This window comes from Tauraco erythrolophus, chromosome 5, assembly GCF_009769465.1.
Source record: "Tauraco erythrolophus isolate bTauEry1 chromosome 5, bTauEry1.pri, whole genome shotgun sequence".
NCBI lineage: Eukaryota > Metazoa > Chordata > Aves > Musophagiformes > Musophagidae > Tauraco > Tauraco erythrolophus.
In genome coordinates, this window is record NC_141469.1 from 50,433,668 (window position 1) to 50,460,091 (window position 26,424).

At 40.7% G+C, this 26,424-nt stretch overlaps 1 protein-coding gene across 1 annotated transcript; it reads left to right on the forward strand.

Annotated features, from left to right (window-relative positions):
• Positions 1–10,136: 10,136 nt before the first annotated feature.
• Positions 10,137–20,256, forward strand: NIPAL1 (NIPA like domain containing 1). The gene is made up of 6 exons (XM_086611949.1): positions 10,137–10,182; positions 13,958–14,224; positions 15,328–15,384; positions 17,471–17,561; positions 19,347–19,507; positions 19,652–20,256. Exons 1-6 carry the CDS (start codon positions 10,137–10,139, stop codon positions 20,254–20,256), a joined length of 1,227 nt encoding a protein of 408 aa, XP_086468075.1.
• The last annotated feature ends 6,168 nt before the right edge of the window (positions 20,257–26,424 follow it).

Genomic DNA, 26,424 nt, shown 5'->3' on the forward strand with positions numbered 1-26,424 from the left:
TCTCCTGAGCCTAGTCACATATTTTGAAAATACTTAGATAATCGTGTTTTAATAGTCTACTGCTTTTTCATTTATTGTCCTATCAGGATGGATAAATAGATTCATGCACAGGTGACATCCCAAAAAACAGACTAAGAAGCATACGTTGGTTGAATGTCCAAAGAAATTTCAGTATGTTTGACATCTGAGAGTTATATTCTGTTGAGAGCCAAGAGTAGCTTCTGTAACTAGGAACTTAAAGACTGATGCAGTAGAGTCTCCTTACCCATATAGCAAGTCGGACATAAACACCTAAATGGAAATGTTAGTGGCTGTTCATGTCTGTTTTGTTCATCTTAATATTAAAAAATTGAAAATGTTGTAGTGTACATAACTTCTGCTCTCCCTTTTCGCCACTATTCTTACAATTTTGTGAGTTACATCTTATCATCAGTGAGACGGCCAACTCTTTGGGCATGAATTGTGTCCACCAGTGTAATCTGCTCTTGGCAGGGCCATTTAGATAGGATTATAAAACAGATGCAATCCACTGCAGTAACAATATCCCTGTGCACGTGAAATCAGAGTATAGAGAAGTCTGTAAGCCACAAACTGACAAATGAGTGGATGTACCACTGATAAGTGAAGTCAAATGCCAGAGAATGAATCAATCTTCAATAAAGTACTTCCATTCTGTAGTCAAGCACACTGTAAAAGAGAAGCAGGATGATACAGCTGCCACGTTCTGCCTTGTTACTGCCAGATTTACCTGACTTTCCTTATTAGTCAATGAAACTAAAAATATTCCTATACAGGAAATAGGAGAGGAAATGCATGTTTCTAGCAGTCATCAGGCATGAATGACACATGGTGCAAAAATAATACAGCAATATACAACATTCTGCAAAACAGAATGATAAAGATTGAAGATTAAGATGTGTTCTTCCACAAACAGTCCTAAATGTAGTCCAGCATTGCTGGTCAGTTTTTAAATGCTTAAGAGCAAGGACCAGGTTAAGATGCCACACAAAAAGATTCTATGTTTCCAGGACAAAGTAAACGTTTAGATTGACAAGGAGCCTAAAAGCTGTAACAGGGTTTCCACTGACTTACTCCAAGGATAAATTGTGTTTGAAAGTGTGGAGATTGAAAGTACACCAGGTTGAATTAAGCAGCTTTATGTCTGCTTACAGGTGCTCTGAAAGCTCTGTTAATGCTGGCACACAAAATTCTATCCTGATTTAACCTATATCCTCCACAGAGCCACACTAGAGTCCACAGAACTCACAAATAATGGTGCAAAATAAAGCTGTGTCCAACCACTTCCAATCACTCAGCACCAGACAAATGCAAATGCATTCATCCTGAGGGAAATAATTCCTACAACAGAGTGGACTCTAAACCAGCCAGTTCACATTAGGATTCCCAGTACCAATATTTCTACATAAGCTCTCCCTTTTTTCAGGTTTGTCTTTGCTCTTTAAGTCCTTCTTTAGTTTAAAGACAAAAGCAAACAAACAAACAAACAAACTTTGACTTTGTGCTATTCAGACATACTGATTTGCAGATGTACTAGAGGTTGAAGATGATGAGAAGTGTGGTAAAATACGACATGTACAAAAATCCATACATCTAGAGTACGTAACCTGGAGGTGAGGGAAAATATTCTACATTCCCCTGTTCTTCAGGTAAAGAGGATTTTCTGCGCATTTTTGCAAATAAACAGATTCCTCTGGCTCTGTTGGTGTCTGCTGTAAGTGTGGAGTGCTTTGCTCTGCCGAAGGAGCTGTGGCAGTCATGTTTAGGCCTTGCTGAGAAAGAGAAGCTGCCATTTGGGGCAGGACTGGAGGTTTCATCTTTCTGAGGCACTGGAAGCATTAAGTGGGCATAGAAATTGGAAGTATTTGCTGCCCCATAGTCTCAAAATACTAAACCTGATTGTCAGGCTTGGGTGTCTGCTGCACCCCGTTGTTTCCCTTGTCAATCAGTCAGGATATGTAGCACAAGAATATCTTCAAATTCCATTAGTCTCAAAGCAAATTGTGGGGAGTTTTGAAATTCATTAGTCTAAGACACACAAATGCTAATGCAGCATGTGCCCAGTGCAAGCTGAACAGACACAGTAAGTGCTCCTGGTTTGGGTACCATGGCTATCTGTTACAGGGTTTGTGTGGCAAAACGCCCGCATTTTGTGTTGTTAAACTCAGTGGGTCCAGAACTCCCCTTAACACATTTTTTTAATTGCACTATAGAAGTTTCTCAAACAATATTTCAGATGGTTTTTACTAGGTTGTATTACTACCATGTTTCCTATTCTGTAGTTGCACATCTTTTTATTAAACTGACACATTATCACAAATTGTTACACTGCTTTTATTTTAATAGTCCAATGCTCATTCTCACATTATCGTGTTTAGCTAGTGAGTTTGAAAGGTAATACAGATAAATGCTTGCTTCAAAGGTATTTTAGATTTTTACCATATTGTTTTTACTGTATCATCACAAATAGTTTGCTTTTACTATCTTGGATTTTTAAATGTGACTACTATGATAAACAACTGAGTTCTCAAACATTATGACCTAAAAAACTACGTCTATTAATTGCTATATATCAAAACCTTTAGGGCCGCAAGAAAATGAAGGCAGTATTATCCTTTTACAGGATTGTAGTAAATAGAAGATCAGCTTCCATCTCTTCTGCTCTTTTATTTTACCTATTTCTCACTTTCTTACTGGCCCACGATACTCACTTCTCTAGTCATTATTTTCAGAGAGAAAATTCTTCAAGTAAGGATATCCTGGAACAGAATTTGGTGTGTAAAGATCTACTTTTTTTTCTTTACAAAAAGCAGCAAAAAGTCTTTATTATCATTAAAATCTGCAGTGTGTTACACCACATTTCTCTGTTCTAACATGCAAAGAGTCTTTAGCAGTTCTGCAAAAAGCAGTTTCATCAGTGTGCATGCTTACCTTGGGTATGTAATCTGCTGCTTCTAACAGTGATTTCGGTCCTTTAAATCAGCCACGTTTCCTTACTGCATAAGCAGAGCCATCATGAAAAGTTAAATATAATCAATGTTTCATACATAAATCCCTTATTGACTGATTTCTCAACTAGCCGGTCCCATGTGCAGTTCTCCGAATTATTCCCAGGGAAGGACATGGATATTAGAGGAGGATTTCCTTGACCTACTGATGGATTTTGAGATTTAGAGAGAGAGATGAAAGTGACAGTGGCAGTCGCTATTATCCCTCTCCTGAGCAGAAGCTTACTAGCCCTATCAACATGCACAAGAAGAGACAAATATTGGAGCGTACTCTGTCTTGAAACTAAAAAAATTATTATTGTTAATGACTATATATTTAGTATTGTCTGCTGGACCATTTTCTTAATATTGCAGGTGGTTTTTTACTGTAGTAACAGGTCTTTACTAAAATAGAATTCTATAAATATGGAAATTTCCTTTTTATTTCAATGTGTTTATCATATTTCTGAACAATAGGAAATACCATTTTAAACTACTCCTGAAAGTTCTTAACGAATCTAACATAACTTTTACATTCCAATTTTGATGCTTAAAAAAGTCCATGAGTTGTGAATATATATTTAGTGGGAAATGCCATGATGATGAACTTCTAAGACAACACTGAACAAATCATCAAGTTTAGTATGGATTATGACTTTGCAAAATGGTTTGTAAAGTAGTTGCAGTCCTCAACCATTAGAAATATCTGTCTATAGTGGCCACACAATCAAGAAAGCCCCAAGACCATCCTAGTGTACTTTGAAAGAGATGTTGAGATATTCGCCTACCTCAGCTTTCTCATTTCACTGCTGGGTTCCATGAGAATGAGGAAAATTAAGTTCTGAGGAGCTTGAGTGTGGGATTTTTTAATCCGGCATGTTTTAAATGGCCCATTTTGGGAAAAAAAAAAGGCGTTGCTGAGCTTGAAATCCAGTGCGGAAAATCTTTTAAACAGGAAAAGGAGTGAACGTTCAAATTTGAAATGGCATCTTTGTCACAACTGAGACAAGTTACTGAATTACTCTTTGCTTCACAACAAGCAGAATCCAGGAAAGCAGTCGGGCCTCTGGGACCCCAGGATTAAGACACATTCATTTCCTTAACCAAGAGCAGGAGGAAGCAATGCCACTGGCATTCATATGAACCAACTTATATCTTACAGCCCAGGTGACTGAGTGGCCATTCATAAGTGGATTGACATGTTGCAGATTTAATCACAAACCCAAAATGATGCTCAGTATCACAGATCAGCCTCCTGATCAGGGAAACAAATTAGCCGCATCTGCTGCTACGACTTTCCAACCCTGAAGACAGTCAGTTCATTTTCTTTAGGAAAGGAAACACACATTCAGAATTTAAAGACTAAAAAATGTGTAAATAAAACAATAATGGACCACAAGGAAACGCATACCTTTATGCCCAGTGGAAGCCAGATAGACAAATCTACAATAAGGTATTAAAAGTAACAAATGGAATAAGATGTGAATGACCTTCTAAGTTCTGGCCTCAGTTTCACTATTATCTTCAAAGTGCTGAAATACAATTCCTGTCCTAAAATCATAGATATGAAAGGAAGCTTGGAAAGTCACTGCATCCAGCTAGTATTGAATCAGGATCAGTTTTACCTCTGTCAATCTCATGGGTTTTTGCCTGGCCTGCAATCTGAAAGATCTCAATGTCCAATGCCGAGCAGTGATTTAGTTAATATGCAATGGCACTGACTGTCTAGGACACGTGTCTTGACTGCGTATCACATGAGCATCAAACTAATTGTGAACTCCTGCATTTGCTGCGTATCTTTGTCCAAAAGTTGTAGATTACCAACCAAGCCAGGCAAGTCTGTGTTGTGTATCTTAAGCCAATATGAGCTACAAAGGAGATAAACCTTTTTACTCTGGTCGAGAAGAGTTGGATTTAATTTAAAATAAGCCATCCTGTAAAGCAACTCTAACTTAATTTCTCTTATCTGTTTTACAGTGGAGTTTTTCAAAGAAGTTCTCAAACAGAGGAAGATGAGTCCTACTGGGCCAGACCAGTTCCTTGTCTGACAGTGGCTGGTACCTCACTTTCCTGAAAAGAGGTTTGCAGGATAAGTTCTGGCTGAGCTAAACACAGTGGTCTCAATTCTGCCCTCCTTTAAAAGCCGATTTCGTAGTTGTCATTGACTTCACTGACAATTACATTAGTTTAGTGTCAGTGTTTTTTCATCGGTATTTTTCCTGTCGTTCTGTATTCCAGTGAAGTAACCTTGATTGATGGGAGAATGACCGCACTAATGGATTATTGTTTTAGTAGGCCAACTTTAATCTATTTTTGTATCTTGCTTTGTCATCATCCGTAATTATTCTCTATCCTATTAAAGCTACCTCCAGTTTCAGACACTCGTAACCAAAACTCTAGATACATTATACATATGTATTTATTTATAAATAAGTAGGTTTTAATGGCACAACATTGCCTTTCAGCTTACTGTGTTGTACCTGCGCACGCAGACGGCTGTCGGGATTGGGACCACAGTTTTGGCAGGCTTATTTTCTGCAAATACTGTTGTGTCTTTTCTAATGCTGATGCTATTTCAGCAATGAATGTCATGTCAGAAGTGCTGTAGCTGAGAAGGCTCCAGGGCTTCTGGCTTATTTAATACTCTTTTGTGTAGATCGGTGTTATGGGGAACTCAGTGTCATGAAGCAGAACCAGCTCCAACGAGGCTTGGTGACTGGAAAACCATCAGCGCAAACAGTGTCTCCACCAGTAGGTGGTACTGTATTTTTACTTTAGAGTTAAATGGGTGCTTGATGGAGAAGGAAGTACAAGCAATTTAAGAGGTGTGTTGGAGTGTTAGATTCCCATAGGCAGATAAGGCTGGAATTGGAAAGCACTGGACAGGCCGCAAGCCTTCTGTGGACATGAGTCTTAACAGGCACACAGTACAGCAGTGCACAGCATGCTAAAAGACTATGTCAAAGCCTTTTACCAGCATCTTCCAGGTCCAGACGCCAGTTGTTGCCTGACTACTCTGAGCAGGGATTAGCACTTCTGAAATATCCACGGGCACGACAAGTGCTGTGGTTGGCCATGCCCAGCAGAGTTATTTATATGCCCTGAGCAGAACTTGCGATGAGGATACCCTTGTGCCAATCAGGTTAGGGTGGCTTGAGACGTCTCTTCTCCTTCCAACCTGGACCCTATGAGGAAAAAAACTTCATTCAATAATATAATTGGGATAAAGAATAGATGTGGTGACCCAAGAGCATCCTAGAGTACTTTGAAAGAGTTTGCATAACTCAGCTTTCTCATTTCACTGCTGGGTTCCATGAGAATGAGGAAAATTGAGTTCTCAGGAGCTTGAATGAGTGATTTTTTTAGTCTGGCCAGTAGCTCTGAACAGCCAGTTAGGATTTCTGTTTAGCGGAGTTTGATTTCAAGCTAAAATAACATGGGAAATCTAGGCTGGTTGCACAGAATAATGATGCTAACATATTTACTTAGACAAAGGTGATGCCATTGAAATTAATTCTGTTTCAGATAAAATGATCAATATATAATATTGTCACTGCTTAAGAGCGGTAGAAAACGCAGTGTAGTTAAAATAGATTTGATATATCTAGCCTTGCTTGTCTTTTGTTCATTATAAAGTAGTAATTAAGGGGGTACTGTCTGGGTATTTTTAAGGCAGAATGGATAGGAGTAATCTCTTCACAAGTACAGCAATCTAATCATATTGAACTGCAATCTAGAGGCGCCATTTTTGTCTCAGTTGAAGTTAATTCCTTTACATGTTGCTCCTGCAGATCTACACTAAATCACCAGCATTTGGAGCAGGTGGAGTTCCCACGGTCAGAGCTCCACTCCCAAATCTAGCTCAGTAATTTTTGTGTGGCTGCGTGCCAGGACAGGTAATAAACGTCTCTGTAGCTGCCATATTGAACAGAGGGACCCTGTTGGGTAGCAGCGACTGCAGGCAGTGAAGAGTAATGCAGAACAGGGAAGCTGAGCAATGATGACAGGATTTCAAAATGCCATAGGCAGCTTTCCTAAATAATAATAAAGAGGATAGATCTTGCTTCATGTCTGCACCTGGACTAGCTGCACAGTGAACAGTTTTTCTCACTGTGGTGAAACTCGTTGTCATCACCTTCAGTACTTACAATAATACAATTAAATACTGCACAATAACACGTATAAGGCACTTAGTGGACATTTGTATGAGAAAAAAAGTCCTCAACAAAATTAAAGAATTTATGACAAAGCCAAGAGATCACACAAACTTTGTTTAATAAGTCATTCATGGCTAACACACAGGCAAGATGAGTTTTATTAAGGCACAAAAATGTGGTTTCCAATGACTGTCTTGTTTATAAATGCAAAAGTATAAATTTGGCTAGATATTCAGTGCTTCCATTTTTATTGAAAACCAACAATTAAAGTTGGCGCTGGCTTAACAGTCAGTTTCAGCAAATCTTTCATTCATCGCGTAAGTAACAGAATATTAACATAACTTCTCTTGCATTTTCCATACATTTAATGGAAAAAAATTAGTACAATAACCCAGAAAGGTACAGCAGGGTTTCATGACATCCTTATTTCTCTTTTGGAGAAATGGAAACTGCCACAAAATTGCTTTGACTGTAGTACATTAGTAGAATCATTTAGGTTGGAAAAGACCCTTAAGATCATGGAGTCCAGCCGTTAACCTAACACTGCCAGGTCCACCACTAAACCATGTCTCCCTAAGCACCACATCTACACGCCTTTTAAATACCTCCAGGGATGGTGACCCAACCACTTCCCTGGGCAGCCTGTTCCAATGCTTGACAACCCTTTCAGTGAAGAAATCTTTCCTAATCTCCAATCTAAACCTCCCCTGGCATGATTTGAGGCCGTTTTCACTTGTCGAATCATTTGTTACTTAGGAGAAGAGAATGACACCCACTTCGCTACAACCTCCTTTCAGGTAGTTGTAGAGAGCGATAAGGTCTCCCCTCAGCCTCATTTTCTCCAGACTAAACAACCCCAGATCCCTCAGCCACTTCTCATAAGACTCATGCTCCAGATCCTTCACCAGCTTCGTAGCCCTTCTTTGGACACGGTCCAGCACCTCAGTGTCTTCCTTGTAGTGAGGGGCCCAAAACTGAACACAGTATTTGAGGTGTGGCCTCACCAGTGCCGAGTACAGGGGCACAGTCACTTCCCTAGTCCTGCTGGCCATGCAATTTCTCATACAAGCCAGGATGCTACTGGCCTTCTTGGCTACCTGGACACACCGCTGGCTCATATTCAGCCAGCTGTTGATCAGATTGTATCTCAGATTAAATATTTTATTCATTAATTAAAAAAACTTTGATGTCCACGGTCTGCTAAAGGAGTTGGCCTGTACAGAGGCAGATCTACAGAAGCATTAGCCGCGTTGTTTCTCAGTATTCTTGTTCTGGCACCGCACCGCAGTAAAGCCCTGACCAGCAGCTCAGCAAGGGCTGTGCCAGGGCAAGAGGTGGTCTTCGGCAGCTTAACCCTCTCCTACGCTCTCTGCTGCTTCAGCAGGCTGTTGTGGATGTTACCACCTCCCTTCATGTAGGCAGATCTGCCAACTGAGTGGCTTGCAAGATTGACACTTCACATGCTTCAGTCAAATTGCAGGAAGTTGGAAAAATTGACCCATTTTCACAGAAACAGGGATGTGAACACACAGAGGTGACAGATCTGAGAGAGAACAGAACCAAAATAGGAGTTGGGAGCAGATTGCAGATATGTATCTGTCCGTATATGTGGTTTATACTATGGGCATGCTTATGTTGTACAAGAAGAAGAAAATTGGCTCCCAAATTTTCAAATTATGCTTTAATATTTTAATTTAAATATTTTAAATACTATTTAAAATTATTGCTCTTTTGTAGCAGTAACCTATGTTTTAGTCACATTGAAGCAGAGAAGTCAAACTCTTCTTATAAGGCAGCCATGCACTCTGTTCAGGCCACCTTCCTTGAAGTTCTTACAATGTAGACATCATAAAGTGGGTAGGTAACTAAATGCACAAAACTAAACACAATGCTCCTTTTCTCCTAACATACAGAGCACTGGTTATGTTAAAAAACAAATACAGAAATAAAAAATGAGACTAAGACATTGAAATTGATCTCTTGGTTTAACCCAAGGACTACAAAGTCAAGGGTGCCTGAGGCAGGGAAAACTGTATTTCATTAGTCTGCACCAGAGCTGAAATTTTTAAAAACCCAAAGATGATTAATTTAGGTGCTGTGCTCCAAAGCGTGGTTACAACTGTGCTAGTCTCAAGCCAGCATGTCTCTGTGGTGCTCTCTGGAGGTATGTTAAATTCGCAGCTGAGTTTGGCTCAAGTTTGGTGCACACTAAAGGTCCTCAGACTATCCCAGGAAGTTTGCTGGGCAACCCTAGGTTAGCATGTGATGGTTTATTAACACATTTTGTAAATGTGTTTCACTTATCCACGTTAAAAAACAAGGGCTTAGACTTCTACCTTGAAACTATTAATTGGGAAATAAGGATCATTGTTTCTTACGACACCCTGGAGCCTGTTCAACCACAGGGAGGCATCTCAGGGTGCCTATCTCCGAGCGCTGCCCTAGTTCTGTGAAATTGGGACAGTCTGGCCGGCGGATCCCGCCGCCGGCCCGCAGACACAGGGGAGAAGCTACCGCAGGCAGCCTGCCGCACGCTTACGGGGCTGCACATTAAAACTGCTCGCCTCTTCTCCCAGGTGTGAAGGAGAGGCAAATTAAATCTATGGACACTTCTAGACACAAGGACTGCCTAAGTACCGCAGGAGAGAGCTCTTTCTTTCGGATTCAGTGTTCACGTGGGGTCGCAGAAGTCCCCAGGTGAGAACCGGGACTTTCTAACGCTTTATATAAAATCAAACCCATTCGGGGTCACTCCTGAGGTCCTGCGTGCCCGTTCCCCCGTTCCCCGTCAGGACGCGCCCACGACCGCAGCAGAGATGCCACCTCCACCTGCAGCTGCCAGGCCGGGGGCCGCGGGGCGGGCGAACGGGGCGCGCCCAGGTGTGCCGGGCCTCGCCGGGGCGGGCGGGGCCGCCGCCGCCGCCGCCCGCGACGCTGCGCGGCCCGCGCTTTGTGTGAGGGGCGCCCCGCTGCCATGGGGTACCGAGAGGCGCTGCTCGCCCGCCCGTCCTGCCGCCCGGGTCAGTGCCTGCGCGGGCGCGGAGCGGGAGCCGGGAGCCGGGGGCGCGGGGCTGCGCGGTGGCACTGCGCGCAGAGTGCGGTGGGTGCGCGGCGCTGGCGGGAGGGCGCGCTGGGGACGCGGCGGTGCGCGGAGGGGGCGCGGTATGTGCGCGGCACCCGGCGCCCGCGCCGCGGGAGCGGCTGTCGTGACTCCTGTATACGTAAGACTTTGCTCCGCCGTGACGTCACGCAGTTGTTTTCCAAGAAGTGTGGCGCTGCCGGCGCGGAGCTGGCTCCTGCGCTGCTTCTCCCGTGCCTGGCTCGTGTCTAAAGGCTCTTTTCAGCATCTTTTCGGCATTTTTGTGGATGGGGGTGTGCGGGGGTACGAATCCTTACTGCTTCTCGATGCCTCCGCTTTCGGCCCCAGTAGCCAGGCCTGGGCAAAAGCGGGCTTGGTGTTTCCCTGGTGACTGAGAAAGGCATTTCTTGTCCCTGCCAGATGCGAGCTGACTCGTGAGCGCAATAAAAATTGTCAAATTACGTGTCTAATCAAAGCAAACAGTTTTCCGGATGAGTTGGGACCGGTATCTTCAGTGGCAGGATAAAAGCTGAGCTGGCTGCCGCTAGCGAACCGCAGGGTACGTTAGTCCTAGGCTTTTGCAGGATTGCGAGTTAAAATTGCTACAAGGAGTGTGCAGTACCAGGCTGGCTGATCTAGCCGTCTGAGATAGTATTTAGGTGTTTGAAGAAACATTTTCGGATTTAGCTAAATTGTAAAAACACTTTAGAAGTTACAACAGTCGCCGCCTGAACTCAGACTGGTTTCTTGTTGCTATCAGCCTTGAGTCAGAGCTTGGAGAGTTTGTTTCTGCAAGGAGGGGTTCTGCTGACAGATTCATGTTTGTTGACATTTGGAAGTGGGAGGTGAAACTAGCCTAGCTACAGAAACCAGGTGCTGAGCAAGCCAGGCAGCCTCAGAGATTTGTCACCTTCCTCAGGCCTTCCAGGTAATCTTTACACAGGTCACAGTGGGGGATAAAGTAATAGTAATTCCTGGATCGGCCTCCTCTTCCCAGCTCTCAGGTGGTTCTTTGATCGATGGAGTGACATACCACTTTACAAGCAAGTGGAACAAATGACACGTCTTTTAAAACTAGAAAAAGCTGCTCAGCACAATAAACAGAGATCACAACCATTCAAAATTACTCTTCTCAGCTGGTGGACAGAACAGGCGAAAAATCCAACGTCTCTTTGTAAATGTGAGCAAAGATTGTATCTCAGAAATGAGAGAAGCATCCTGTGGCAGTCGCTGAGTGACTCACTACAGATGGTGTGATTAAATTTTCATTATTGGATGTCGTGAAGCCTGCTGGGGAACAGAAAACTTAAGAATCAGAAGAAAAAGCAGTAGTAGTGTCATGTACTACTAGGAAGGCAATAGGCCTGCCGTTCATTTCCAGCTAAATGAAAGTACACCATGCATAAAAAGAGGAAGAAGAGTGTTGTTTTCTTCACTTTAGAAACCAGGCACACTGATAGAAAGCTGCCTTTACCATTGCAGGTAGCTAAAAGACTGTACTTATATTTGTCTCGATGCTTTCTTTTAGTTAAAGGCAAGAACTGTTGCTACTTCTCACATAAAGCCTTGTAGTAGCTGAGTGGTGGTGGTACAACCATCGCCAGTGCAGTTTTAGCATCATTGTAAGGTATTGAGAGCTAAGGGATTTCATTCACTGGCAACCTCTCCGCTTTTTTGCCTTGCCCTGATGTCTGTTGGCTAAGAGAAAGGTATATCCTTAAAGGACTTCTCTATAACTTTCTTTTGTAATTTAATCTTTAATAATTATGTCAAAACTTAAGTATATGGAAAATTTCCTTCTTCTAACACTTTAGGATTTTAAAATGCTTTAAGATACAAAGCCCGTTTATTTTACATTATCCAGCTGCAGCTTCTAGTAATGATAAGATGGCAGAATACTGTCTGTCCTACACGCTATGCAAAAGTAGTTTCATGTAGTTGTAAATTCTTTAAGATTGTAATCTTCAGCTGCTGAATATGGACATAGCCATCTTGTGGGACTGTTTTTATGAAGTCTGGCTTGGCAATACAAAACAACTCCTATTGTATAGAAACTCTCTTGGCAAACAAGGAAATGTGATTGCACAGCCCGAAAATCAAATGACCGCTTACTGTGGTGTGTTTGTTGTGCAGTATGGCACGGGACAACTTGGGGCAGGTATTCGTTCTCAGTTCCTTACTTGTAAAAGACAGTATCTCCCAATGTTGGTATCAGCATTGTCAGCTGCAAATGAAGATCTGTGGTCAAATTTCATACTGTTTTTAATACTTTTGCTGTTCTAAATATTGCTTCCTAAACAGTATTAGGTGAATTATCCAAAGTTGCTTATTGTTAACTGTGCAGTGATGTACTTTGGACAGAACATTAATATTTCCAGAGTTTAGTTATGAACAAACACACAGGCACATACTTTTCTATCAAGTCTCCAAGTGTTTTTTTCAGTTGAAAAAAAAAGTGAGTGTATTACTGATGGTGCCACTCAGCAGGATGAATCCTTTGTGTGTCATTTTAATTACAGGGGAAACATGGAAAGCAAAATTATTTGTTGCATCCAGTGCTTTGTGTGAATCACAATGGACTGAACTTTCGTACTTCTGCTTCTGATGTTTCATATTTTAACATGTGTTTGCAATAAAACCTTTCTTTCCAAAAAGTCTATCCTTAAAAGCTATTCCAGCCTAAATTCTCTGAACCACGCTGTTTGTGTGCTGCAGTCTCCCGGGAGAAACTGTGAAACATCTGCCTAGACTACTATAAGCCCTGTTGCAGCATTGCTGCCTGTACTCTGCTTCCCCACGCGAAATAATGACTCTCTTTGTTCTTGGAAATGCAATACCTCTCCTTCCTTTAAAAAAACAGGTCTAGGCTGATGGCAATGATGTCATTCCCACAGGCTGTCATCGTAGTGATGCTGATAAGGCTCAGCTGGTGGAGAGCGCGAAGCTTCAGTCTCAGCTCAGAATCACCCGGCTCTGCAGCTGTGTTGCAGGGATAGCCAAGAGCACTGTCCCTTGCAGGCTGTGGCCTTTCTCCAGCTAGGGACTGTTGAGGTTAGACGAAAATTACTGTGAGTTATAATAAGGCCTCCACCTCAAAATTTTATGATTGGTTAAAGAAGATCTGGCTCACACGGTAGTCACTGAACGACTTTAATAAAACGTATTATTACCCCTATGCAGCAAGGGTTTGCTCCCTATACAGATTTTTTTCCCTTCTCTTTTTTATTTATTGTTTCCAAATCTCAGCTACAAATGTAAAAGCAGAAGCCTGGAATAACAGCAGGCTTACCCTAGCCGGCAAAGTCTGAAATCATGGATTTGGCTATATGTTTGTGTTTTGGGGATTGGGTCTCTGCATAACGCAAAAGAACCCTTTCTTCTTGAGATTTTAGGTTAGCTTTTATGGTTTCAAGTTGAATTTTGCATTGAAGATAATATTTTAGTGTTGCATTCCTTGGTATTTCCCTAATTGCTTGACTGAGCCAATGTCGTGCAAAAGCTATATATAAAATAAGGCATGAACCTATGAATTACAGGGGTGGGTAGTGAGCTGGGGCAGAGTTGTGTATGTTATGTGGGTTTTGTGAGTTATTTGCACAGTCAGCAAGGACAAGTGCTCTGGGAAGATGCGGAAAGGAGTGAGCAGAGCCAGGATGGGGCTCCTTCAGAACTGTGCCTCGTTCATGAATCACTTTTCCTCCTTTTTCTCCTCCCAGGTGCTGTGCTCTCTTTTGCTTGCCATGACTCCTGCCAAGCATGGTGCCAGATCATCAACGTGTCTGAATCCCGCTCTTCTCTCCTCACCTCTATGGATGGGACTCTCATTGAAACAAACCAGAGCATTTCCACACCTTCTGGAAGCAGATATCGCCTCTACATTGGCTTGGCTTTGGCGATAGGTTCCAGTATCTTTATTGGTTCTAGTTTCATACTAAAGAAGAAAGGACTTTTGAAACTGGCAGACAAAGGAGTTCCCCGAGCTGGTAAGCTCCTGCTGGGCACACAAACGCCTCTGTTACAACTTTGCAAAATCAAGGCTTGAGTCACAGATCACACATTTAAAACTGTCATTGTTGAAAACCATCGTACTTTAATGGTGATCAGAAGTCCTGTCTTGGCTAGGGATGGAAATACAGTGTGATTACAGGGACTGAGATTTCAGAATTCTTAGGACTGTAGTGGCAGCGGTCGGTATTAAAATCTAGTGAGTTGGTGATATTTCCTCTCTGACAGCAGTTAGATACCAAACAAAATTGTCCCTTTGTCTTATCCTTCAAAATGCCCTTCTGTCTTTTTTTTTCCCTCATCTTTTATTCCTCTCGTTTGAGATGGCAGATCTTAAGACACTAACTAGAATCATAGAATCATAGAACTAGGTTTAGTTCTTTTTAAAAAAAGGAAGTGCAATGAGCTGTAGAAAGGATACTTATTACAAAGGTTTCTACCTTTAGTTAGTACATAGTTTCTATAGTTTCTACCAATAGTTAGTACAACTATTCTTTTATCAAAGTCGACAGATGAAGAGCTAGAAAAATGTGGAAAGCTTTTAAAAAACCCATTGGATTAATCTCTTAATTCCCTTTGCATGGATTTAAATATATCACACTAGCAGTTTTTCTTTTGTTTGTTGTGTTTCTCGCAATATACTCTTCCAGATAATTCGATTATTTGGAAAAAAAGGAGTTACTGAATGTTCAGTATACTTAAGTTTTAAGTAAAAAAAAAATAAAAGTGTGCAGTGGCACTTTCTAATTTATCTCATAAGGTATAAGAAGAATCAAAATGCGGCTGACTGTGTATGAATATATTGGATCTGATCTGGGAAAACACTCTGAAGCATTTCTTAAGCTCACCAACAATCTTCATGGACATTTTACTTTTGCTTGGAACTTTCCCTTTAGTCAAATAGTATTTTTCAGAAGTCCAAGAAGTAGTGATTAATAAAAATGTCAGTCAAAATCAAATTAAATTTTCTTTGTGTCACATCCAGATAACATGCTCTTTCAGTACTTTATATGACTAGAGGCAAATGTGAAGCTGTAGTTTTGTTTGTTATAATAAAATGAGATTTTTTTTCTGCTTTCAGGACAAGGTGGATATTCTTATTTGAAGGAATGGCTTTGGTGGGCTGGATTGCTATCAAGTAAGTCGCCTCTTTCCTCTCAACCTGCAGGTAAATGCTACATACAGCAGATTGTTTTAAATAGATTTATTCCCTGATTTTTCACTCCCCTCACTTAAATGAAGTGTCTTTGCAACCACCTTTTTGGCAGCAGCCATTCTGATATCCCATCTTTCAAATATTGTGTTTGTTCTTTGGAGCTCTTTGCAGATTAACAACCTTTTCTTTAATATCCAGTCAAAAGCGATGGGATTGAATCTGTCCAGCTTCTAGAAGTACTTAGGGAAAAAGTGTTTAACTTTCTTCAGCTTTTATTATGCCCAGAGGAGGTTAGAGAATTTTGAAAGGAAAATTTGCAAAGATAGGGACTGGGAGAGTGAAGAACTGCCCACTGTAGGTGAAGATCAGGTTCGAGACCATCTAAAGAACCTGAAGGTGCACAAGTCCATGGGACCTGATGAGGGGCATCCACAGGTCCTGAGGGAACTGGCGGATGAAGTTGATACTGCTATCCATCATATTTGAGAAGTCGTGGCAGTCTGGTGCAGTTCCCACTGTCTGGAAAAGGGGAAATATAGCCCCCATCTTTAAAAAGGGAAAAAAAGAAGGCTCAGGGAACTACAGGCCAGTCAGTCTCACCTCTGTGCCCGGCAAGATCATGGAGCAGATCTTCCTGGCGACTATGCAAAGGCACATAGAAAATAAGGAGGTGATTGGTGACAGCCAACATGGCTTCACTAAGGGCAAATCCTGCCTGACTCATTTGGTGGCCTTCTGTGATGAGGTTACACCATTGGTGGATAAGGGAAGAGCAACTGACATCATCTACCTGGGCTTGTCCAAAGCATTTGATACTGTCCCACACGACATCCTTGTCTCTAAACTGGAAAGACATGGATTTGATGGATGGACCACTCAGTGGATAAGGAATTGGCTGGATGGTCGCACTGAAAGAGTTGTGGTCAACGGTTCAATGTCCAAGTGGAGGCCAGTGACGAGTGGTGTTCCTCAGGGGTCAGTACTGGGGCCAGTGCTATTTAACATCTTTGTTGGCGACATGGACAGTGGGATTGAGTGCACCCTGGGCAAGTTTGCTGATGACACCAAGTTGTGTGATGTTGTGGACATGCTGGAGGGAAGGGATGCCATCCAGAGGGACCTTGACAGGCTGGAGAGGTGGGCCTGTGTGAACCTCATGAAGTTCAACAAGGCCAAGTGCAAGGTCCTGCACGTGGGTCGGGCAATCCCAAGCACAAGTACAGGCTGGGCAGAGAATGGATTGAGAGCAGCCCTGAGGAAAAGGACTTGGGAGTGCTGGTGGATGAGAATCTCAACATGAGCTGGCAATGAGTGCTTGCAGCCCAGAAAGTCAACCGTGTCTTGGGCTGTATCAAAAGAAGTGTGGCCAGCAGGTTGAGGGGGGTGATTCTGTCCCTCTACTCTGCTCTCGTGAGACCCCACCTGGAATACTGCGTTCAGCTCTGGAGTCCCCAGCATAAGAAGGACATGGAGCTGCTGGAGCGGGTCCAGAGGAGGGCCACAAAGATGATCCGAGGACTGGAGCACCTCTGCTATGAAGACAGGCTGAGAGAGTTGGGGCTGTTCAGCCTGGAGAAGAGAAGGCCCTGGGGTGATCTTATTGCAGCTTTCCAGTACTTAAAGGGGGCCTACAGGAAAGCTGGAGAGGGACTTTTTACAAGGGCATGTAGTGATAAGACAAGGGGCAATGGCTTTAAACTGAAAGAGGGTAGATTTGGATTAGATATAAGGAAGAAATTTTTTACTCTGAGGATGGTGAGGCGCTGAAACATGTTGCCCAGAGAAGTTGTGGATGCCCCATCCCTGGAAGTGTTCAAGGCCAGGTTGGATGAGGCTTTGAGCAACCTAATCTAGCGGAGGGTTTCCCTGCCCATGGCAGGGGAGCTGGAACTAGATGATCTTTGAGGTCCCTTCCAACCCAATCCATTCTATGATTCTATGTTCTATATGTAGTGTAGAAAAAAGATTGTGGTTTATACTTGCTATCAAAGCTATCATACAAAATATTTACAATAGTATGCCTTTTATTCCTCCCTTCAACCTGATCCAAATGTTCTTTCTTCTGCAGTGGGATTAGGAGAAGCTGCAAACTTTGCTGCCTATGCCTTTGCACCTGCAACCCTAGTTACCCCCTTGGGTGCACTGAGTGTTCTCATAAGGTTAGTACAAACTGGAAGCAAACTTTGAAAAATTCACTGTGTGGGGAATAAACAGTCTTTGACTGAATGTAGAGAATGTTAATAAGAAAAATGAAAAGCAATGTACTGACAAAAAGTGCTTTTTGTTCCTTGGTGGGAAGATCCCGTGCTTATTTCGAACAGAATTTTCTGGGTAGAGGGAATGAGAAGTCTTGTTCCAAAGACTAATATATGCTTTCCTAACAACCTTCCACCTATATTATAAAGTATTTCTTATCAGTGTATTCCAGGTGTACTGCTGATGCACAGTGGTAGAAAGCTGTAATTCATCTCTTCGTAGAGAACTGAAGCTTTCTTAAGTCTTATCCCGTTCTTCAGTTGTGACAAAACTTAAAGAAAATACAGAATTCTCCCATTAAAATGTTTTCAAAACCATTTCTTTTTGATAGGAGAATATTTTCATACTAAGGCACACTTAGTAAGCATTTTGGGTTTGTTTGCCCTTTTCCATGTCCTTGTGGAAAGGCGGCAAAGGAAATTTTAGCCTTTTTACTGTCCACAGTTAAAATTTTGTTTCTTTTGAAATATGCATGCCCTTCAAGCACTCATTATTTCCTGTGTAAGAAGAAACAAATAATTTCCAAGTATTTTAGCACATAAATTAATATGGCTGTCACAGAAGCAGAAAAGACATGGCTTATGCTTACAACAAACATTCTGGGAAATAATTTATTAGCAAAATGGAATTATTGTATTTTACATGTAAAACTCATTTTTAAGATCTGAGTATACTATATGAAACATTGTGTTTAAAACTGAAAAACTGACGTTGGCCACATGATTTGCTTTTTTTTTTTTTTTTTTTTTTCAAAAAGATGCTTGCAGTAATGTAACTGCTAAAAATGTGGCTGTTCTGTCAGAGCAAGAAGGATGTAACTCTGTCACCTGCAGATGTGCGGGGATCAGCGTGTAGGTAGATGCAGACTAACGGGCTGTTTGGCTGCTGCTTCTCAAAACAGCCTGAGTTTGAACACCCTCTCCTTTGATGTGGGTAGTAATCCTTCCAATTTTCATGAAACAGGGAGGTCCTGAGAACTTCATGTCAGTGAGGTCGTTACCCTTGTGCGAAAAAATAGCTGTAATTTGATCAGTGGGTTGAAACTATTTGTGAGCGCGTCCACATGCTGTTAAGCCTGTGTCTGTGCCTAAGGTTGTGCTCTAGCTGCCTAATCATGTGCCCTGTGAGGTGGCCTCATTTGGGCCTTGTTATTATCCTTAGGTTAAATCTTGAACCCCTTGGAGAGCCTGGGGTCCGTCCTCTTCAAAGGGGCAGATGTGCCTTCTCTGTTTTTTGGGGAGCCCTAGCAAGGCAGAAACTTGCCTGAGTGGGAGACTCCAGGGAAGGATATGGAGAAACAGTTTCCAAAACTTTTGTGCATTGATTCTAATGGCAAATTAAGTGCTTTAAACCATTTTTGGAAGAAAATAACAGCTCATGAGGTCAATCCGCAGGTGTGTGCCAGTGCATACCCCTGACCCTGATGAGTAATGAGAAGTTCCTTGACAATTTGGACTCTTTTACAACCTGGAGAAGAGGGATCAGGTTACTAACCGTCCTAAAACTTGACCTGACCTTGGTCCTGACCAATCTTCCTGCAAAAGTCCTTAAAATTTGATTGTTTCAGGTTGGTTTCCCATATATCCAAATTCAAAAAAGGTTTTGAATTACTGTCATGTTACACAAAGATTTTGAATGTCTTGCATGGCTGGTAGAGCTGAACCTTTTATTTATATTTTGCCAAACAGTGCTATATTGTCATCCTATTTTTTAAATGAGAAGCTGAATATTCATGGAAAGCTGGGCTGCGTACTGAGCATTTTAGGGTCAACAGTCATGGTTATTCATGCCCCTGAGGAGGAGGAGGTCACCTCACTAGATGAGATGGAAAGAAAGCTGCAAGATCCAGGTCTGTATGCAAGTGCAATGAACTTCTGCTACAGTTCATAGAGAAGTGTTCAGGACACTGAATAACTTTTAGCAGGTACTTAGACATAGTGTGGTGTTTTCTCTCATGTGCATTAACTCTTTTCCCCTTTCCTCTTTCTTGCAGCATTTGTTACGTTTGCTGTTCTCCTAACAGTTGTTGCCCTCATGCTGATTTTTATTGTGGCTCCAAGGAGAGGTCAGACAAATATACTGATCTACATTTTAATTTGCTCACTTATTGGTGCCTTCTCTGTCTCATCTGTGAAAGGCTTAGGCATTGCCTTTAAACAAATGCTGGAGCAGAAGCCAGTTTATCGACATCCATTGGTTTATGTTTTGGTGGGCATCTTAGTGCTCTCAGTCAGCACTCAGATCAACTACCTCAACAAAGCGTTGGACGTATTCAATACATCTCTAGTGACACCTATTTATTACGTGTGTTTCACCACGACAGTTGTGACATGCTCCATCATCCTGTTCAAGGAGTGGAGTAGCATGGACCTGAGTGATATCATTGGAACCCTGAGTGGATTCTTCAGTATCATCATAGGCATTTTCCTATTGCATGCTTTCAAAAATACTAATATCACCTGGAGTCAGTTGATGTCTACTGTTGCCAAAGAACCATCATTGCCACACCGGGAATACGAAACCTGTCACACTTTACTGGAGAGCATGGAAGACTCAGCTTTGGCGTATGAGGAGGACAACGTTTTATTCAGTCAATGACACTCTCAAGCGGTGCTCATCATCAAATATCATGAATTGCAGACTCGACCCACCTGTGTCTACTGGAACTCCGTTGGTAGTAATGAGTGAAAATGTTCAATAATTGACAGACAAAAACCTGATGGTGGTTGTATGTCAGGCAATGAACAACCTTGCCCTTTTTTTATGCAGCATGTCCTGTTGGAGAATTTTAGCAGAAAAGAATGGTCTTTGTAAGCTATGCTATGCTTACAAAGTGCAATTTTTCCCATCATGATAAAAGATAATCCTTGCTGAAGTGACAAGCACTCTGCTATTATATTAGTTATGCCCTTAATATTTCAGGCTTTCTTTATATTCTTGTAATTTATTGCCAGGCTAACTCGAAGATAGTCTACCTGAGGATATTCATCGGAGATACAATATGAAGAAAATATTGTTTAACCCCTTTAGCTTTTAATATAATTTTTTTTTTTTCATTTTTGATGACCTATCAATCAATCTCAAATAGAAGTCACAAAAAAAATTCAGGAAATGCAGTTCTCAGTAACCGTTCTCCTTCAAAATCCATTTTTTAACAACAAAGTCTTAGCTCTTCTACCTTAGGAGTCCTGAATGGATTGCAAATCCCTGGATGTGCGTGTACCTTTTTATTTCAAAACTGTGACTAAGTTACACTTTAAGAAAAAGCAAATTCATTACAGGCCTGAACACAGTTGCTGTTGGCTTAGAAAAATTACATGAGATAGAAGAATAAATTATTCAAAGGCAGAAGAAAATTAGAATGTGCATTTAAGAATTTCTTCTCTGTTTTATACTGCTTTGAGGCTTAAGAATGGGCTTTACTCATTTCCATACTTCTTCCTAATGTTACCATCTATTCATCAAAATCCATTTAAGCTTTTCAAAATTTTTTCTCATTTTCTGGAAAGATATCATTGTTTCTTAATAGCAAAACAGTCCTCTTATTTTATATTCCGTTGTAAAAGTGAAATCCATTTTCCAATCCATACGCTATTTCTAAAAATACTAAGTAAGGGCTGTAAACAAGGGGTGAGAAACATCAAAACATGTTTTTTTTTAGTTTGGCCTTTTCATCTTTTCTAAAAATTAGTATCCACCTCTATTAGGTGACAGCTATTGATCTACCGTAGGCCTTGAAGATTAGTATCTATTCCACAGTATGCTCTTCAGTTGTGGTCACTGATCTTTATCTCACAAAAACAGCTTGCACAGTCAATGGTTTACTCATTACAATCGCCTTTGTTGCCACTTTATGAGCAAGAAAGTCGCTTCAGCGATCAGATGTGTGGGTCACGACGAGCTCATCAGAAAGGTAGTATTTCCAATTTGTCCAGAACCCTTGCCAGATTTTTAATCAGCTGAGATTTATATGCCAAGCAGAACCTCCTCCTGAAGCAGGTTGTATATTCTCTAATGTGCAAACATGGATAGCGAATTGTTCCACAAAAGAAAGCTCATACTTTGGCTGTAAGAGAAAAAGTGTTGCTACTGGTATTTCATACATGTTTCTGTTGTGCAAAGTTTAAGTACTTCCTTTTTGAAAGACATTCATGAAACATCTCACTTGTTAATGATTTTCAATGATGCTTTAGAAGCTATCAAAAACTAGAAATAACACTAGGGATACCAGCTTGAAGTTATTTCTAAATTAGAAGCAACTTTTTTTTTTTTCCACTTGCATAGGTTTCATAGAATCATAGAATGGTTAGGGTTGGAAGGGACCTCAAAGATCATCTAGTTCCAACCCCCCTGCCATGGGTAAGTTTGTAGTTGACATAGCTATATAAAGAGGTAAAAATTGTATCAATCACCTGCACCTTTTCCTAAACCCTCATTTTTACAATGGGTTTTATTTCTAAACCTTCAATTTTACAATGAAGAGCATAGCTGAAAAATGTGATACTGAAAAGCATCCAGTTCTTCTTCACAGTACTTTATAAAAGATTGCAGGTAATCTTGCCGATGTAAAGAAAAGCCCAGAAGATGTCATTAGGCAATGGGTATTCAGGTTATCACCTGTCATTACCTGATTTGGGAAGTACATTCAATAGTGCAAGGGATGGCAGCAACGTTATCCTGGCAAGAGACATTTTCACAAAAAATGTACTTGCTTTGAAAATACAATGACAACGTATACAGCTTGGGATATTTTTCATCTTTCCAAGTCATGAGACTTGCAGCAGTTCTTTGCTGTTAAAATGCATGTGTTAAAAAAGCTTCAGAGAAGAAGGTTATATACATATAAACAGAGTTTCATTACATCTTAGATAATGTAGAGAATACTTTGGCTTTATCGGCTAGATTCAAACTACAAAATCTTTATAGTTAGATAATACAAATAATAAAAAGACTAAAGATGGAGTTTTCTTTACAGTTTGCCTTTTAACAAAAACTTGCATTGCTTTTCACTCATGCAACTTCAGGAATAACTGAAGAAAATATGGTTTGACCCTAAAAAGAGAGATCCTTTTGCATAGCTGGTGTCCCGTCTGTTTGCTTATACAGTCATCACCGTGGTGTGACCAAATGGGTTATCTGTACAAAAAAGCAACCAGTCCTATTCTTGAATGGGTGAGTGTTGGCATTTTTTTAAGATATGTAGTAATACTTTCTTTGAGAAGGGTCTGGACTTTGTTTCTACCAAGTCTGGGCTGTTTTTATACCAACTCCTGGCAGTCAATTAACTTATACCAAGCAAAAATTCTGTATTTTCTGCTGGACCTGTGTGTCTGCTTTTATACATAAATAACATCTACTAGGAAAATAATGTTATTTTCTTACAATGTCAGAAAACATTAATGCTTGTTTTCATGGTGTACAGGAAGTCTGTCATGTTAAGCAGTAACTTATTATCTTTTTGTATAAAAACCATTTGCTATGAGAGATGTTATTTTTGAAAATGTTTATATTTCATTATTAATTTGGAATGATTTTAATTTTTAGTGAAATTGTTCTAATATTTCTCTTATAATAAATTATTCATGGATTAGGTACTAAATTATCTGTGTTTTTTAAACAAGGGGAAAAAAGGAGTGTAATTCATATTTCTGGTAAGCATTTAAAAACTGTCTGATAGAGCCAAAGTGGATAATCTTGGGTTTAGCAGCTGTATAAGTGGATTCTAGATGAAGAAGGTCTGGCTAATGTCCTTGCAGTTCATGTGCATCTGACCTGATCATGATCTTCTTTTAGTGGCTTTGACTTTTACTAGTTTTTCTGATAGGAAATAAAATTTTCTACACTCCTAGAAAAGCCATGTTTGAAACTACTACATATTCATCTTGAGCTCAAAAGTCTGTAATGTTATGATGGAACTGGAGGGAAGAGTATGGGGAGATCAAGAGGTTTTAGCTTCTCTTACAGAACTACCCAATTTGTCCAGATGTGTTATTTTTACCCTGGTGTTCTTTAGAAAGCATTGGCAAGGAACATTCAATGCTGACGATTAGTAGTCAAAAGACACGGATTTTGAGGGACAAAAATAATGGGCGAGTGAAAATGCTTTCTGTTCTAAACTAGGGAAGAAAATCCAAAGCTGATATATTAGGGGTCTCTTTTTCGCGGCCGGTCTCAATGGAGAGTATTTCAGTGAGCTGACAGGTTTTCCAGGCAGTGAAATGAAGCATAGTACCTGAATTAATTTGAAGTGTTTTGTAAAGTAGAGGGAATGGTTAAGAACTAGAACAAAGAAAACTTCAGAGGCAATACATTGCTAACCAAATTATGGCTTTTAAGTGCTGATACAAAGCAAATTTTGGCAGCTACTCATTACTACCGTACCTCAGGACAAATTAATGGGCGATTAAATTAATTATGTAACTGTGCTGATGAAATGTAGGTAGGTCAAGAAGTCTTGGATAGGTTAAATAATCTGCAGGGTATTTGGAAGGAAGTACATAGGTTATTAGTTTCTATAGAAACCTGTTCTACCATCTTCCTTTACCTGCCTTCCCAGCTACGCCTACAACAGCCATGCTGTAAAAAAGTTTTGTCCCAAAGAGTACTGACTCAAAACATTACCCTCTTTACTCATCATGGCTGCATCCTGTAACTGTATGGGGAATTATATACTTCTAGCAAATGCCATTCTCTTGCTGTTTAAATTCCAGCAAAACAAAACTGGCAAGTGTGTTACAAAATACTCTTTTTAGCAGAGTGGGTTTCCTGTAGCTGACTCTTTTCTGGCAGGTTTTGAAGCGGTACTGAGGTTCAGAACGGGACGGGGAGGCTGAGCAGGAGCCAGGCTGGTGGTGTGTGAGGGACGTGTGTTAGTGTGTCTGCAAGGCCTCCCTGTTTGTGAAACTTTATATAGGGGATAAAAAAAGTTGGTCTGAAAACCAAATGGCACTGGAGGTAAGCATCACCAGACTCATACACACAAGTAATTGATCTCCATTGCTCATCAGGAATACTTTTGACGATGGAAGTAATTTCATTTTCTGAAAAATACATTCCAGTTTGTCAACAGTGCAGCTTTTTATAGAAAAGAGATACATCCTAAGTTACTGGTGCACAGAGGCTGGGAATTCTGCCTTTTTTTCCCGTGATACAGACTTGCTGTGAGTTTTCTGCTGTTTGATCAGGAAACTTCAGCTGAATTTTTACAAATAGTGAGCACTCATACAGCCTTTGACTAGACATTCACTGTATGAGGGTGGTATAGTGTCTCATTTTAACCTTTACTGCTCTTCCATGTCTCTCTTTTATCACACAAAGGTTTTAAAAGAAACAGCCAACAGGCAGCCGTTTGCCCACCTATGATGCCTCTTAATGTTCAGTGGCATGGGTGGCGTTCAACTGTTCAGCCTTATAAGTAATTTTGGTTTTGCCAGTTTAAATACGGTCAGAGTTTGTCTCAGAGACACCGTAAGGACTAAGGAAGCCTACTTTGGCTTTATTATAGGGGTAGCTGTTCTGTTAGACAAATATGCTGTAGGTACCTGACCTTTGTCCTGTAGAGCTTTCTTATTGCTTGATTAAGTGCTGGTTTCACTGACTCTGAAGCATGTGCAAATGCTTTTAAATTTATTTCCTGTTGGTCTGATGATAGCAGCTGTTAAATTTATCTGCGTCTGAAAATAACAGCCTACTCATAATTTTCCCAAAGCAGCCGACAGAAAGATTGTATTGAGAAGCTGAAGGCTTGGTAGGCAAGCATTGTTGGCTTTGTGTATTAGACCAACGTGTCTCAAGGATGGATGCATATTCACCACAGGACAGCTCAGCAAAACGAGCATGAGCAGGGTGCTTTGAGTACATAAAGTTACCGGAGCTTTTTATTGCACGGTACTGTAGTGTGTTACATATTAACTTGCAGTAATAAATGTGGCAAAACCAGTTTTACAAGCGCTGTTAAAAAAGATGCCTCATACACGATTCGAAATCCCCGTGTACTTTTATATCGCAGAGACGGTTTGAATTTCTCATTGGTAGCACATCATCTGCTGAAATGCCTCGTACGTCTGTGGCCTGGGCGTCAAGTTGTGGTGAGCTCAACGTACGGCACTGCGTCGTGTAGATCTGTATTTAGTCATAGGTCTGATAAGGAAATGAATGCTCGTAAATGAGTCGATTATAAAGTAAACAGTGATGTCGGTTGTTGGCAATTCTTCTAGCAGATTTTTTGAATTGATAGGGCTATAATACTTTGCTTGAAGCAGAAATGTCTTTAAAGTGTGTTTGAAGGTACTCTCAAATGTTCAAACAACAGGATTGAGAACTTCCTTTCCCAAGGGACAGTAACTATCAAAATACTATTGCAGTAAAGGTGACTGATTAATGCCGGCTATAGATGTGACCCAAAGATGCCATCTTCTGGAAATTCAAAATTTGGAGTGATTGATATATATTTAATTTTATTTTTTAAACTTGGAAAGGAAAAATTAAGTTGTGCAGAACTCAATCATTCTTCAGCTAGTGGGTTTTAAGTATTTTGTCTACAAAGTGCTATAAAATTAAATATTATGATGTATTTATCTACAAATAATTCACAATGCAATTGCATTTTTGAAATATTTATTTGTAATGGTCTGACTCTATTCTATATTAAACAATTATTAACTTCATCCACCTTTTCTTTAATGTATTTGTATCAACCAAAATTACGATTTAAAATTAAAAGTGAATAATAACAAAAATAATAAATTAAAAGGCCTATAATGTGAG

Excerpts from the sequence above, each read along its gene's own strand:
- NIPAL1 (XM_086611949.1), top strand. The coding sequence starts at position 10,137 with ATGGGGTACCGAGAGGCGCTGCTCGCCCGCCCGTCCTGCCGCCCGG. Across the intron at positions 10,183-13,957 it reads CCGCCCGTCCTGCCGCCCGG|GTGCTGTGCTCTCTTTTGCT; the intron begins GTCAGTGCCTGC and ends TTCTCCTCCCAG. Across the intron at positions 17,562-19,346 it reads GCACTGAGTGTTCTCATAAG|TGCTATATTGTCATCCTATT; the intron begins GTTAGTACAAAC and ends TTTGCCAAACAG.